The sequence below is a fragment of the Neovison vison genome, chromosome 13 (genome assembly GCF_020171115.1).
Source record: "Neovison vison isolate M4711 chromosome 13, ASM_NN_V1, whole genome shotgun sequence".
NCBI lineage: Eukaryota > Metazoa > Chordata > Mammalia > Carnivora > Mustelidae > Neogale > Neogale vison.
In genome coordinates, this window is record NC_058103.1 from 21,479,519 (window position 1) to 21,494,703 (window position 15,185).

Below are 15,185 nucleotides of genomic sequence, written 5' to 3' on the forward strand. Positions count from 1 at the left end.
TGAGATGTTTAAACACATACCTGTGCTTGTACATCCCCTTTTTCTGCTAGGAACTGATAGTATTGAATCAAATCTTCTTCCAGCATTCCACTATTCATTCCTGGATTTTCCACCTCGTCAGGCAGCCGTATTCTCTGTACTACTGAGCCTCCTGTCAGCGAGATATCACTAGCAACTGAAACAGGGGGATGAAGTAATAACATGGAGGAAGGTCAGAAGGATTGTTCCACAGAGTAGAATTTCAGCTGCGCAACACTGACAGACACTATGCTAACAGTAATCTATAGATTACAAAACAGCAAGTCTTTTCCACAAAATATTAAATAATATTAAATAAGTGGTATCCAGAGCACGTGCGCGCGCGCACACACACGGAAAAGAGATCTTTGTGAACTAGGGTAAAGATCATTCCACGTAAGAGTCGATCATGATTATTTCAAGTAGTACAACAAAAGCAGATGTATTTGAAGTTAATTCCATTCTGTTTTTTGTTTCTTTTGATAAGGTGAAAGGCAAAAAGAAATAGATACCGTGATTGGCAACAAGACGATAGTGAGTCAGTGCCGATTCACAGCTCTGGAGGACTCCGATGCCAGCCCAGTACCGATAACCCTGTGAGATAAGCTCTCGTGAGAAGACTGCAGGCTCACACGCTCCACTGGCATTCTCGTTGGAGTGAATAAAGCCACCCGCGCTCAGAACGTACTTCCGCAGTCCCTTGATCCCAGCACATTACCACCTCATTTATCCTGTTTCAGGTTCTGAGGTAATTTATTCAGCAACTCCAAAAACCAGAATATAGTTGAGAACTAGGAAGTAATGAAGTTCCCACAGAAATCAGAACAGATGCTGTGAACTTTATGGATGAAGTGTGTGCATCTCACGTGTAAGAGAAAATTACTTAGGTTCTTGCTTAGAGCACATTCTAATCTTATTGTAAACCTGATGTTAACAAAAATGGGTTGATCTGCCAAACCAGCAAAGAAGCAACAAATCAGTAAAATAGGGAAGATGAGAGATTACTAGGAGCAGGCACAGTAACATGAGCAAAAAATGGTTTCAGCCTGAGGAGGATAACTAACTATAAAAAACAGGGGAAAAAAAAAAAAGTAGAGCTCTCTTGAATCATTCAGCACAGACTCAAAATAACTTCACAAACTTTAGCAATCCTTTGGGCACTATTGTATAATAATGTGTATAATATTTAATGTTCTTATTCTGTAGCCACTGTTTAAGAAGATTGGTAAATAATAAAAAAAAAGATATAGGTCAGAAATATTTAACATACTTTTGCCATATAAAAATATACTTTAAATTTCTGGAAAATTCATCTAAAAGGAACTTTTCAATTACTGTTTGAGGAATAAATGTTTCCACCAATGATAAAAGCCAATGGGGGGAAAAAAAACCCTTCAAAATTAGTGAGAATGCTTCAGAAAGTTGCAGCAACATCCTTGTTTTTCACTGGCTTAAATTACTTCAGCAGTTTACATCTGTCACAGATGACATCCAAGCTCCTTGGCATGACGTACAGCCCATTTACATGACTCTTGATGAATTTCCTGACGTTCTACCTTCCAGCCACACAAAACAGCCTATATTTTCGTGCAAGCATCACATTTCCTCATCACTGTCCCTCTGCATGTATTGTTCCTGTTGTCTGAATGCCCTTCCACTTCTATTCATTCACTGCTATTTATCCCTCAAGAATTACTTTAGTTACTTCCTTGCTCAGAAGTATCTCCTTCTACCTTTCTTTCCAACACCAGTGTGAATTAAGAGCTTTTCTAGCTGATTCCTGTAATGATCTCCTTACCTGTGTAAATTTAAATGTAAAACATAAATCAATTTTCATTGTAAAATAAATTCAAATGTAAAATCTCTAATAATTCAACTGAAGAAAGGATTTTGACAAATATTTCCAACTTACAGAAAATAAGAGAGACATTTATCACAAGGGCAATAGCCAAAGTCATAATTTCAAAGAAAAATTGTGGACTGTGCCAATTTTCATCCATGTGTAGATGCAAGTATTGTACCCATTAACAAGAATTTGAAGAATGTTCAACTGAATATTTGATCTTGATGAATATAAGTACATCTCATTCATGAAAGCTAGAAAAGCTGTGGCCCCTCATGAACCAAAAATTCTGCTCCTCAATGTTACTAAAGTCTTACTTACCAAAACCATGTGCGCTATTAGGTTGCCCCCAAGAGCTCCAAAAGTATAATATACAAGGGCCTGGGAAAGAAAAAAAATATCCTTAACTGAACACACACACACACTGACCCAATTCAAATGGTAGTATACAATAAAGCTTGAATAACATTACCTTTGCCTGACTTGAATTAACACCAAGTCCGGAGGCATAGAGAAAGCCAAGAGCCTGAAATAAAATGACAAAGTAAGAATTCTTCCCTAGTAATAGTTTATACACATAGTCTTATGGACGATGAAAAGCAGCAAGAATCTTTAGATCCTGAAAGACTTGAACAGTCCAAGTATGTAAAACTATGGTTAATTAAAGAGCCTCAGAAATGCATTCAAGGTTTTACAAATTACACAATGAAATACAGCTAAACAAATGACTAAGTTTAGCTTGAAGATTAAAGACAGCTTAAAAAAATACTACAAAACCAAAGGTAAACACAAATATGGCTTTTACTTTATCTTGATCAACAGCTGTATCATCACACAGACACACTACCTATCAAAGGAGAATACACAATGAAAACAGTAAGAGGCTACCACAATAAACAATAAAAAGGGGTGGCTAGGGTCATGTTGAAGGGGTAACAGAGAAACTTGTCACTTTACAATGCTGAAGCACACACAATTTTTCATTACAAAAACCCAAACAAAAAAACTCCAACCAACCAAACAATGCATTGATAAGGTTCTACCTTTGCCCAGAAAATCCTCCAGCCCTCCCTTCTCCCTTCAGGAGGGCTCCCCATGTTTCAGATGGTGCAGCTATATGGCAGAAGCAGCCCTTGACTGAGTCAGCATTGGGAAGAGTGACACAAGCAAGGGAACCGCATCGACCCTGGCCCTAACGTGAACAAGGAATACCTCTTTGTAGTGTTGGGCCGCTGTGATTTTGGGGCTGTGTCTGTTACATCAGCTAAAATTAATTACCATGGAAGAGTGCTTTGCAATACGCAATATAAAGCACTGTGGCATTATGGGGTGCTATTATTAGAGGGGAAAGAAGCTTCTGAAGTATAATCATTCTTCAGAGCCAAATATGTCTGTAGAATAAAGAATGTATGTGTGAATTTAGATAAACTGACTTATACAAAGAAGGGAAAAAAATCTTTGAAAACAAACGGGGAGTAATGAAGATATAACCTGTTAATAAATTAAACCAAAACCGTGTGAGAGTTGCAGAGTGGGTAGGTATTCAGACCTACAGAAAACAATGGTCACAATTTCTGTTATTATTTAAATAGTCTGAAAATAGACTCCTGCTAACAGTGACTAGAAACTTTACATTTAAGCAAATCCCACACCTCCAGTAAGCCTGAATTACTGAGAGCACTTAAAATCAATGTGGTGGACTCCTAAATCCAGGTGTCAATCTTACTACTACCCATGAGAAATCAAGCAGAGATTTTTTACCAAATGGTGTGATGTGACATGGGATACAGAACATCCCCCTATGAGGCAGACTTGGCCAAAAAGACTTGATTTGAATTCATCAGCCTTTTGCTCTATGGGAAATAGAGATGATGAAGATGAAAATAAAGGCCGAAAGGAAGAAACAAACAGACAAACTGAAGAAGGCCATTCTGCAGAACAACTGGCCCTATCTTGAACACAGACAAGAAAGGGAGGCAGGGACTCTGCTAACATTCATTAACAATCGAGCAGAAGATGTCGTCCTGGACTGGATACTGCTTAGGACAAAAACAGGGATAAAGGAAATGTTTTGGTTCACTGCCCTATGAAGACTCTCTGGGTGTTATATTTACTGGACGGGAACAGTGAGGGCTACTTATTGAAAGAGCAAGGAAGGGAACAGTAGACAGTGACATCTCATTGTAGTAAGTTCACATGTATAAATACACAAAGAGAAAGGTCAAGAAGGGTATGCATGCATTAACATGTTACCAGCGTTCAGGTCTGGGTGGTACAGATACGATGTTTTCTTAGTTTTTTTTTTTTTTGACTGCTTCCGTAGTAAAATATATCTTTTAAAAAAACATGAAGATTACCAAAAGCTGGAGCATCTGAGCTTTGGAAAAAAGGCAATGGGTAGTGATTTCAGATAAAAAAAATAATTATCTTTATGTTTCATTCTGTACAGATTTAATTTGGAAAACTACAAATGTAATTGTGGTAAGATGCAGCTGCAAAATCCCTCAGGTGACCACAAGTGTTCTTGGACAAGACGACTGTCCAAGACTGGTAAAATGATCCCCCACAGGATTAGTATCTAAAGGTATTTTACCTTCCAGCCTTACTTGTTCAGTGAGGGCAGAGCATAAAGAATAAACTGCTGTGAAAATTTATAAGTGCTATGTGCCAAGAGATTCTGCAGTGAAAGTACACTTACAGTTTGTCCCTTAGGAGAGCCTTCCTCAGTCAGTTTTTCAAACATCTCTTTAGCTGCCTGGATATTCTGTGTCAGGTAATCACCGAACAAAAGAGCATATGACACTCTCTCCAAGGCCTTGGTATGATTCATGCCTGCTGCCTTTTGAAGATACCGATATGCTCTTTAAACATAAGCAATTAAAAAAGACAAACAAATTAGCAATATTTTGGAACTGCCATTAAAATTTTTACAGAATCTGGGGGCACTTGCTGGCTCAGTTGGAAGAGCATGTAACTCTTGATCTTGGGGTTGTGAGTCTGAACCCCACTTTGGGTGTAGAGATTACTTAAATAAAAAAAAAAGTTAAAAAATTGTTGTTGTTTTTTACTTACAAAATCTATGCAGATGCAGAATAAATAATTTCCTTATTCTATAGAATCCCTCTGATAATTTGATTTGCACTAAGCTATGTTACTTATATATATAGAAAACATTCTGGGCTACTTTTGTCTTTTAGATAAGGTACCAGTTCTGCTATTTCAATATTTTAGAATAGTCTAAGAATGAGAAAAAATTATAATACTGTAGTACCCAATAAATAATCATTGTAATTTTCTTTTAAAATCTTTGCAGACTATAACGAAAGTCAGCTGAAATTAAGAGACATAAAATGTTAACTTAACTTTATGTTCTTTCCAACTTAACTTTATGTTCTTTCCAAATTCCTAAATTCTAGTGTTTGTCTGCAAGATAATTACAAAGCAAAAATAAAAAAAAAACACCAGACAAGAATTCCTTTTGTTTTATGTCATTTTGAATTCTGAACAGTATACATATTCTTGGCGCTTGGAAACTGTTATAATTTTAATTCTTTCCATTTTGTTTATTGTTCATTTTTGTGATGCACATTTATAATCTTTTTAGCCCAAAGCGCTGAAATGTGATATAAGTAATGCCCTTGATGTCTATAGGTCGTATCAGGTTTTCTTAAAATACAGCCTAAGAAATCCTCTGTCTTCAGCAGTGCAGTTAAAAAACAAGCACTTAGCACTTTCTAGCTCAGTAACGGCCTATGTCAGGGAAAGAAAAGACCGGGCAATGCTACCTACTCTCTTTTCTGGCTTTTCTTGTTGCTTCCGTTGAGGATTTTCATTCCTGTCTGGTACATCATTTCCGCTTCCTGCATTTGCCGCCGTTTAGCGGCCTCTTCTTCAGCTAAAAACAAAATATCAGATGCTTTTAAATTGATTTTACTTTTAAACCAATTATTTATTAAACATCAGTATATGTTCTTTCTTCTAGGCAGTTACCACTACAGTGATCTTTCACTCTTTCCCAATCTGACTGTAAGGACATATGCTTTTATGTGTGGCCTTTATAAGACTAAAGTTAAGACTTAAAAATAAAAAAAGCAAAGCAAACCAAACCAAACCAAACCAAAAAAACCCCCAACATTCAATAAAATCACTTCCTTGTAAAGAAAGTTATATCAACTTGGTTTTGGAAAGTGCTTTCCTACTAGTAATTCTAAAACTTTTCATATAAGTCAACTAAAACTCCAGTAGAACCTTATGATTATAATCAAGGTGAGCTAAAATTGAAGGACAAGAAAACAATAGTTAGAAAAAATACTGCTGAAGTCAAAGGACACTTTAGCCTCACCTGAAAGACTGTATCTTTACAAGGAGAAAATATGTGACTAATTACCTAACAAAGAATGAGTTAAAAAAAAAAAAAGGATTTTTATTAAATACAGATTCTGATCTAATAGTCAAGTTCTGCTTTTTCCTACGTACTGATACAACACTGATAATTATAGCATTAGAGTTCCCCAAAATTATTTTGTTACTTTAAGAAAGCATTTTAACAGAAATCTAAAACTTATCAAGAGACAGTTGAATATTTCATTAGGAGTATTTACAGAAACAGAAGCAACTTCTTTTTTTTTTTTTTTTTTTTAAGATTTTATTTATTTATTTGTCATAGAGAGAGAAGCGAGAGCAAGCACAGGCAGACAGAGTGGCAGGCAGAGGCAGAGGGAGAAGCAGGCTCCCTGCCAAGCAAGGAGCCCGATGTGGGACTCGATCCCAGGACGCCGGGATCATGACCCGAGCCGAAGGCAGCCGCTTAACCAACTGAGCCACCCAGGTGTCCCGAAGCAACTTCTTTTTGTAATATAAAAACAAAATTTGATGTATTAAACAGGAGTACCTAATCATACTGGCCCACATCCAAAGATGGACTATATTTGATGTTTTTTCTAAGGAATGCCTAAGTATTCTATCAAAGCCATCATTTTGAAAATATCATCTGGTATCAAGAGCTACGTTCAAGGTTTTCTTTGTTCCTTAACAGAAAGTTCCTCCTGAAAATGCAGTTTGCCTTTAGAGACAATACTGACATTAACATTTAGGGCAGTTAAATATACTGTATCTATCAAATACTACCTCAGCACAGCACATTTCACTCAAAGTATTTAAAAAAGGTATTATCTATTTTTCTTCTAAGCACTATTAATTAACCTCAGCATAATGTTCTGTTTTTCTTTACTGCCAAAAAACGTTTTATAGTAATTAATTTAGCAGCCTTCTTGAGGGTTTACAGAACAAGCTGTGCACGGCAACGGAAGATCATCTCTAAATAAAACACAAGTGTGATAAGCTGCCCAACTGAGAGCCCAGAAGTGAGTATACGGCATGCTTCCTGCTCTTAAGTCCATTCTTTAAGACTTACCTGTGTCACTGACACTGACCACTTTTGACCAAGGTGGGGAAAGGAGGACTAGAAAAAAGGCCTTAAAAATGTTGTCTGAGACATAAAACAATGTGGACATGCCTCCTACTGGGCAATACTTACTTTCACAAAAGCCCCACTTTTCATCTGCCTTGTAGTCATAGGTTGTAGCACACCACAATCTGCCATCTTCTCTCCCATCTGATGTACATTCATCATATTCCTTATCCAGGAACAGAAAAGGGAAGTGGCAGGGCTCCCCATGGGCTGTGCCTTCAATGGCAGTCAGAGCTGAAAAGATTAAAAAAAACCTCTAAATATAAATAGCATTCTGGTATCCATGCATTTAATACTGTCAATTCCAATGATTAGAATTGGAAGACAAAAATACACGATTTGAAATGGGGAACATGAAAAGGTCAGCATCAAATTTTCTTTAACACGACTTAAGGGTGGGTCAACTTAGTGAACATGGCTGGCTTAGCACACATGGCAGCTCTGTATCTAACTTAGAATTTCTGAAGATCTTGAGATCTGATAACCTCAGAATGTTATAAGTCTACTGTAAAATTCCTGGCTAACTAGCAAGCAAAAAATAACCAGATCAATTTCACCGCTCAGCACAATTCCCCTCTTTTCTTTCTAAGTCAGCTTAATAGTATGAAGCTATACAGGGAAAATGCTCCCTTAAGTTCATCATTCACGCCTCTGTAATCCCACAGCATTTTAATCAGAGCATGTATGATATAACCTGAGGTTCTTTCTTTACCATACTCTTGCTCCCACTAGACCCTGAGCTTGTTAAAAGTAGAGACCATATCTCTATTGTTCATATGCTCTTCGGACTATCTTCCAGTTGCTGGGAATTATGTCAGGTGCTGAAAACAAGGTGGAACAGAGGTCTCTGCTCTCCACAACTTACTGCCTAGCAAGGAAGAGAGACATTAAACACTAAGTGTGACTGATGTTATGGAAAGGAAAACCTCCCGTCAGGTATTGAGGTTTACTACTGAACTTCACGGCTGTGCAGGAGTAGAGGGTGGATGAATTGCTTTAGGGTGGGGTAGAAGTACTGTAGACAGAAGGGACCATGTGCGCTAAGAATCAAATGAAAGACAGCATGGCACTTTAGAAAAAATACAAAGTTCAGTATGTGACAACATGTAGTGTGAGTGCCCAAGTAGACAAGAGAAGAGGTTAAAGCTAAAGCAGCACAAAGAAGCTAGACTAAGGTCCTGATAAATCTGATTAAGGAGTTTGGCCTTTATCCTGAGAACAATGAAAACTCACGTAAAGAGTTTTAAACAGAAGTGACATGCTCATACTTACACATTTTTATTAAGAGAGTGGACAATGGAATGGAGAAAAGCAACACTGGATTAAGACAACCAGTTTACAAGTTGTGACATTAGGCTAATTGAGAGGTAATGGGGGCCTGAAGAAGATAATGGAATAAAAGGAGTGGATGTACTCAAGTGATGCTAAGAAGCAGATGTGGCACCACTTCCTGATTGACTAGATGTGCAGATGTGAGGGGAGGAGTCATGGAAGGCTCCCAGGTATTAGGCTTCAGGAAGTGAGGGGATGGCTGTCCTCACTAGAACACTAAAGGAGGTGTATGTTACTGGGTAGGGATGAAAGGCTCAGGGCAGAGACAAGTTAAGCTTTGATCCTGCTATATTCAAAGTGGCTATAACAAACAAAACCAAAACCAAGATGTCGTAGACATCTTTTCCGCTAGAGTCAAAGAGGAAGATCTCCAGTTCATAGATAGACTGGAAGCCAAGAGAACACATAAGAATACCAGTGAGAAGTAAAAAAGAAGAGCAGAGGGACAGGGTTGACCCCAGAACCATACACGGTTAAGTGAGTACACGTCAATTTCCACAGATTGCTTTAATATGGAGCATGTAATTAGGAGTACAGATTCTGGAGTCAGAATGCCTGACTCAAATCCTACCACTTACTAGTTGTACACTTTGAGCAAATTCACTAATCTCTCCCCTTATCTGTAAAATTATCTGCAGGTAACTTCCTTATTTACAAATAGGGATAAGAGTCCTAGCTGCATAGAGTTACTCACAAAGATGAACTGAAATAATACACGTAAGGGACCCACCACGTGCCTGCCACTTAAGGTAATAAGCCTTAAAGAGATAACACTGCTACTCCCATAGGCACTCCTGCTCGGAAAGCACATGAAATGGATGCTCCTTCTCACCTGTGCAACGAAGAATTCATACTTACTTGAAAACTATTTTCATTAAGTTATGAAAGGCAAAATTAATTTCAAACTGTTTGCCATCAGGCAAACGTCTTTCACCATCCTGGTAATCACTGACCAAAGGCAAATACTTTGATCCACCTGTGTCTACAAGAAATGATCTTTAGTACAATGTATAAGCAAAGCACCCTTTAGCAACGACCTCAGAGGGACCATTTTAACTACACAGTTTGAAAAAAGGCACTCCCATGTACTGCTACTAGATTCAAATTTGCTTGAGAAAAATAGTATCTGTAAAATAGCAGTTTGTCAATGTGAATTTCAAATTAAAATACAATAGTTTAAAAGAATATATTTTTTTTGATAATAGAAATTTGTTTTAAAAACAAATAGCTTGCCATAAGAATCCCAGTTTGCCAACACTTTTTAAGTGGTACAAATGTATGAAAGGATTCTCTTTCATGTGATGGAACTATACACCAGCAAAGAAACTGGAAAGAACGCAAGAGATTTTGGCAACATAAGGTTCTAACCTACTGCTCATTCAGCGCTTACTTAAGTAGGAAAAATCCCCAGGGTGCCTGGGTTTCACCAATTTAGTGAGAGTGAATCTTGATCTAAGTAATGTGTTTATTAGTAAGTAACAAGAAAAAATCTGTATCTCTCAGGTATCTTCTCCAAGCAATATGACAACATGGAAATTGCTACTTTTACTACCTTTTACACTTGGTTTAAAGTCTTCTAAAAGTTACTGACTGGGACTTGCCAGTTCCAAGTCAATTATCTCAAGTAGATAGTCCTCACAATAGCATTAATTTCGGTTAATTTTCTTTCCGTGAAGAAATTCTGCAAGAATTTCAAAGCTGTCATTTTAAAAACTGCCACAAAAATGGTACCTACCAGCTTTAAAAACTATGGTAATCATGGCTCTGGCACAATGAAGCTGACTGATTATGCAATTTAAGTTAATGACAGCCAGTAGTCAAACCTGACTCTAAAAACGAAAGAGGGAAAAATGTGTCATTAGGTCAATTTAGCACCTTCCTTTAAAAAAAAAAATCACAGTTCTCGATAAGGTATCATATTTTGACTCTACAGTAATGACAGAATACCACAATCTATTTAAACCCTGATGGTAAGATTTCTATAACTTATGTTATATGAGAGTTTATAATAAATAATGGACTGCTTTATATTTAAACTGGTAAAGAACTGCACTTGCAAAGTCAGCAAAAATCAATCAAGAAAGCTAGAAAAAGTTAAAAAAAAAAAAAAAAAAAAAAAAAAAGGACAACCCAAACAACAACCCCAAACCTGGGTCTTTCAGTGCTGGCCAGATTACAAGTAAATGGGGACTTTCATACTGCTAGTGGGATTATCATTTAGTACCTCTTCAAGAGGGACCTTCAGAAATACCTATTAGAATTCATAAAGTTCATGCTTGGGATCACATTTTTCCACTTCGAGAATGTTTAACTTGTAGAAATGCTCCCCTAAGTATACAAAGAGATATGTATACGACTGTATTTGTGTATAAAGATAGAAAACCAGTAAGAATTCAAAGGTCTGTCAACAGGAGACTGGTTAAATTAGCTACAGGGTAGTCATTACACAAAAACCCGGTACAGACAGAAGTAGAGGGTCAAAGGCTAGGTGTCAGGGCAACCTTGTATTTCAAGATCTGGCAGATTCCAGAAAACCAACAGCTAAGTGATTAAAGCTTCTTCAGAATAGGAAAAAATATGTGAGAGATCAGAAAGATGAGGACCAAGAACTGACCAGGTATTCAGAAAAGAGAATGTGACTGGAGCAGAGTGGATTTAGAGGTCTCGAGGGGACCAGAGCATCCTGAGAGTTGGATGAGAGAATGGGAAGAGAGGAAGTGAAATTAGTGAACACAGACAACTCTTGTTTCAAAGAATGATGCTATTAAAGGGGAGTAGGGAGGGGCACCTGGGTGGCTCAGTGGGTTAAAGCCTCTGCCTTCAGGTCGGGTCATGCAGCTTCTGGCTCTCTGCTTAGCAGGGAGCCTGCTTCCTCCCTCTCTCTCTGCCTGCCTCTCTGCCAACTTATGATCTCTGTCAAATAAATAAATAAAATCTTAAAAATAAATAAATAAAGGGGAGTAGGGAAGCAGGGTGGTCGCTGGAGGGGGTTTTGGTTTTTAAAATATAAGCTATTACAGCATGTCTGATGCTGATGTATGGAAAGAATCCAAGAGAGAGGGAGCAGCGAAAGTGTGGCCACAATGTTGCCATATGAGCTAAATTAAATGTCCTGGGAATTGCGACATTATTTTTTCCTCATTTTCTAATGGTAAGATCAAAAAAACCCCAAAAAGTCAACCTCTAGATCCATAAAAACAAAGGCAAAGGATTTAGCTTTGCAAATTTCTCATCTTAGGAGCTTTAACACTGCCAATTAAGTCTGATATTGTACCTATAAGTTTACATGAGTGTTCTGTTTATAAGAAAACTACTTAATCAAGCTGCTTGTTTGAAGCAATTTTTTATTTCTAAACATACAACAGTAAATAACATTTTAGTAGAATGTATTTGTAGTAGTAAATAGTTGAAATACAATCACTTAATGTTAAAAAGCTATCAACCTCAATACATTTGTCATAAAATGCTCATCAGTTTTAGTCAACACCAAGGTAAAAACTCAATGAACCAACCATCAGCAAAACCCCCCAAAGATTTAAGAAAAAAACATAGGAACAGATGATTCAAAGTAAACCATACTTGAGATAAAGCAAACAGTATAGGCCAAATAAGGAGGTATTTACTGTGAGAATGGGATAGTAATCTCTTAGGGAGAATACCAACGTTATATAATCTGCTACAAGAGATTGCTCTCAATGCTGAGAATGGTTGAGAAATTACTTATGTTAATGAAGTAGGAAGGAAGGAAAGACAAGCAGACTATATGCGGGGAAGCCGTGCTTTAAGAAATAAAACCCAATTTTCAGAAGAAGAATGAAATGTAGTAATAGGAGAATGAACAAAACATTAAGATCAGAGTTGACAAGCTCACTTTTGTGAGAAATAACTAATCATTTTAAAGTAGAAACAGAAGCAAGCACTGGCCCCTGTGCCCAGAAGAAAGTGACAAGTTCATGACACTTAAGTGACAAGCACTATCAGAAATCATACAGATGCTCAGGAAAACTAAGAGTGAGCATCTCTGAAAAATGGCTTTAAAGACAGTTTTTAGAGTTTCAAACACAAAGATGGTCTCCTAAAGGAGTTTTCTTGCACAGATAATTTTCCGTACAACCATACAAAATGAAAGAAACAACAAAATCTTTTCATTAAAGTTAGCACCTGTTGTAAAGAATGGCCTGTTCCCTTAGCCATTTATCTTCTGTTAAATCTGATCACTAAATTAAGGTTTGTTTATTCCTAGCCACCCCCATGGGAGTGACAATGGGGTAGCAATGCGTCTTATTACTTAACCAACTTGCTTATTCCAGAACCCAATTTAAGCATGATTTAGTGAAGTTTAAACTCTGTTCCTTTTGTGCTACTTGAAATAGAGCAAGAGGCTCATTATTTGACTTGATTTTACTTCTAATTTTTTACGACCATCTGGATAACATGTTTATTATAGCAAAGACAATCCAAGCAACAGGAAAGTGTACAAAATTAAAGAAAAATCAAAGTCATCTTTAGCTACCACCATGAAGTCCCTTTTTTCTCCTGAGGTAATGACTCTTACTGATGTTACTGTTAATTTTTCTTCTCACTTGAAATATATGGAAAAAAAAAAAAAGTGGGGGGCTTTCTTTCACAAAAGGGACCTGTGATGGTTAATTGTGTGTGTCAACTTGTGCCCAGATAGTTGGTCAAACATTATTCCAGATGTTTCTGTAAAGGTGTTTGTGGAAGAGATTAGCATTTAAATCAATGGCCTTTTGAGTAAAGCAGATTACCCTCCATAACATGGGTATGCCCCATTCAATTAGTTGAAGGCCTAACAGAACAAAGACTGACCTCTCTTGACCAAAAAGTAATGTGACATTTCACTTAACACTAGCATTGTTACAGGTGGCAGACTGCAGATTGGCTGTCAATTCTTAACCCTTTCCTCACTGTCTAGGGAGCTAGGTAGGGATGGTCAAGTGATTGTCTTGGTAGTTTTTTTTTTTTTTTTTAAAGATTTTATTTATTTGACAGAGATCATAAGCAGGCAGAGAGAGATGGGTAAGCAGGCTCCCTGCTGAACAGAGAGTACAATGTGGGGCTTGGGGCTCAATCCCAGAACACTGGGATCATACCCAGAACCCCAGGATCATGACCTGAGCTGAAGGCAGAGGCTTTAACCCACTGAGCCACCCGGGCGCCCTGTCTTGGTAGTTCTACCAGTGATTCCTGGGGAAGGCTCCTGCCTTTCTGATGCAGGTATCAATTCTTCCTGAGGACCCAGGACCTGGAGGTATAGCCATCACCAGGTGTGACCATATGGAACAAACATGAAGATAAAGCTAATTTATTAAGGAGCCTGAATAGGAGAGAAAGGAGCTGGAGTCCTCGATGGCAAGAGCCCTAACTATGGAACCAAAATAAACCTCTGCTTTTGCCACTATTTGATGGATTTTGTTACCTGCAATAATGTTCCTTTTAAAATAACTATGAGGGGGGCACCTGGGTGGCTCAGTGGCTTAAGCCTCTGCCTTCAGCTCAGGTCATGATCTCAGGGTCCTGGGATCAAGCCCAGGGAGCCTGCTTCCCCCCCCACTCTGTCTGCCTCTCTGCCTACTTGTGATTTCTCTTTCTCTGTCAAAATAAATAAATAAAATCTTAAAAATAACTATGAGGGCACCTGGGAGGCTTAGGCATTAAGCACCTGCCTTGGGCTCAGGTCATGATCCCAGGGTTCAGGGATCAAGCCCCACATCGGGCTCTCTGCTCAGCAGGAAGCCTGCTTCTCCCTCTCCCACTCCTCCTGCTTTGTGTTCCTTCTCTCATTGTGTCTCTCTCTGTCAAATAAATAAATAAAATCTTAAAAAAAACCTGAGTATTCTACAATAGGAAATAACACAACGTAATAACTTCCCTTTTTGATGGCCATTTATTCATTCATTTAAAAAAAAAACTTACTGGGATGATGTGCAGAAAATAATTGCCATAGGTATTTTGCAATTGCCTTTGAAAAGTGGGTCCTTGGCTAGAATCTGGGAACTTCTACTTTGAGAGGGTTCCCACTACCCTGATAGAAGTGACTTATTGTGCCTAAACTGTCTGTACAATGTGGTTTATGCTCAACATGTGTTTTCCTTCTGGGAACCTGCAATTTTGGTACGTGCCAGGCTGAAAGTGATTACATGACTAGTCTCCATTAAAAACCCTAAGCACTGGGTCTCTAATGAGCTTCCCTAGAAGGTAATATTTCACATATGTTGTCACATGTGCCAGGGGAATTAAGGACATCCTCTGTGACTCCCCTGGAAGAGGACAGTTGGAAACTTGTATTTTGTGTCCTTTGCACTTCACCCCATGCTGATTTTGCTTGGTATCCTTTTGCTACAAGAACTCAAAGCTGTGAGTATAAGTGCATGCTGAGTCCTCCCAGCAAATCATGGAGGTCTGGGGACCCCTGAAGTCAGGGGCATCACAAGTAGGATTGGCTAGGAAGACCTAGACAGGTCAGATGAGCAGGATGACCCTGACCCACTGAAACATGGT

The 15,185-nt window shown here is 38.1% G+C and overlaps 1 protein-coding gene across 1 annotated transcript in view; it reads right to left on the bottom strand.

Moving 5' to 3' along the window:
- Positions 1-15,185, bottom strand: part of SEL1L (SEL1L adaptor subunit of ERAD E3 ubiquitin ligase) — a 54,307-nt gene that overhangs the window by 23,775 nt on the left and 15,347 nt on the right. The window contains exons 4-10 of the mRNA XM_044231651.1: positions 7,398-7,565; positions 5,651-5,756; positions 4,560-4,722; positions 2,334-2,387; positions 2,183-2,242; positions 531-612; positions 21-175 (exon numbers count right to left, since the gene is read on the bottom strand). Of these exons, the coding sequence (XP_044087586.1) occupies positions 21-175; positions 531-612; positions 2,183-2,242; positions 2,334-2,387; positions 4,560-4,722; positions 5,651-5,756; positions 7,398-7,565 (788 nt within the window). The remainder of the gene's footprint in view (positions 1-20; positions 176-530; positions 613-2,182; positions 2,243-2,333; positions 2,388-4,559; positions 4,723-5,650; positions 5,757-7,397; positions 7,566-15,185) is intronic.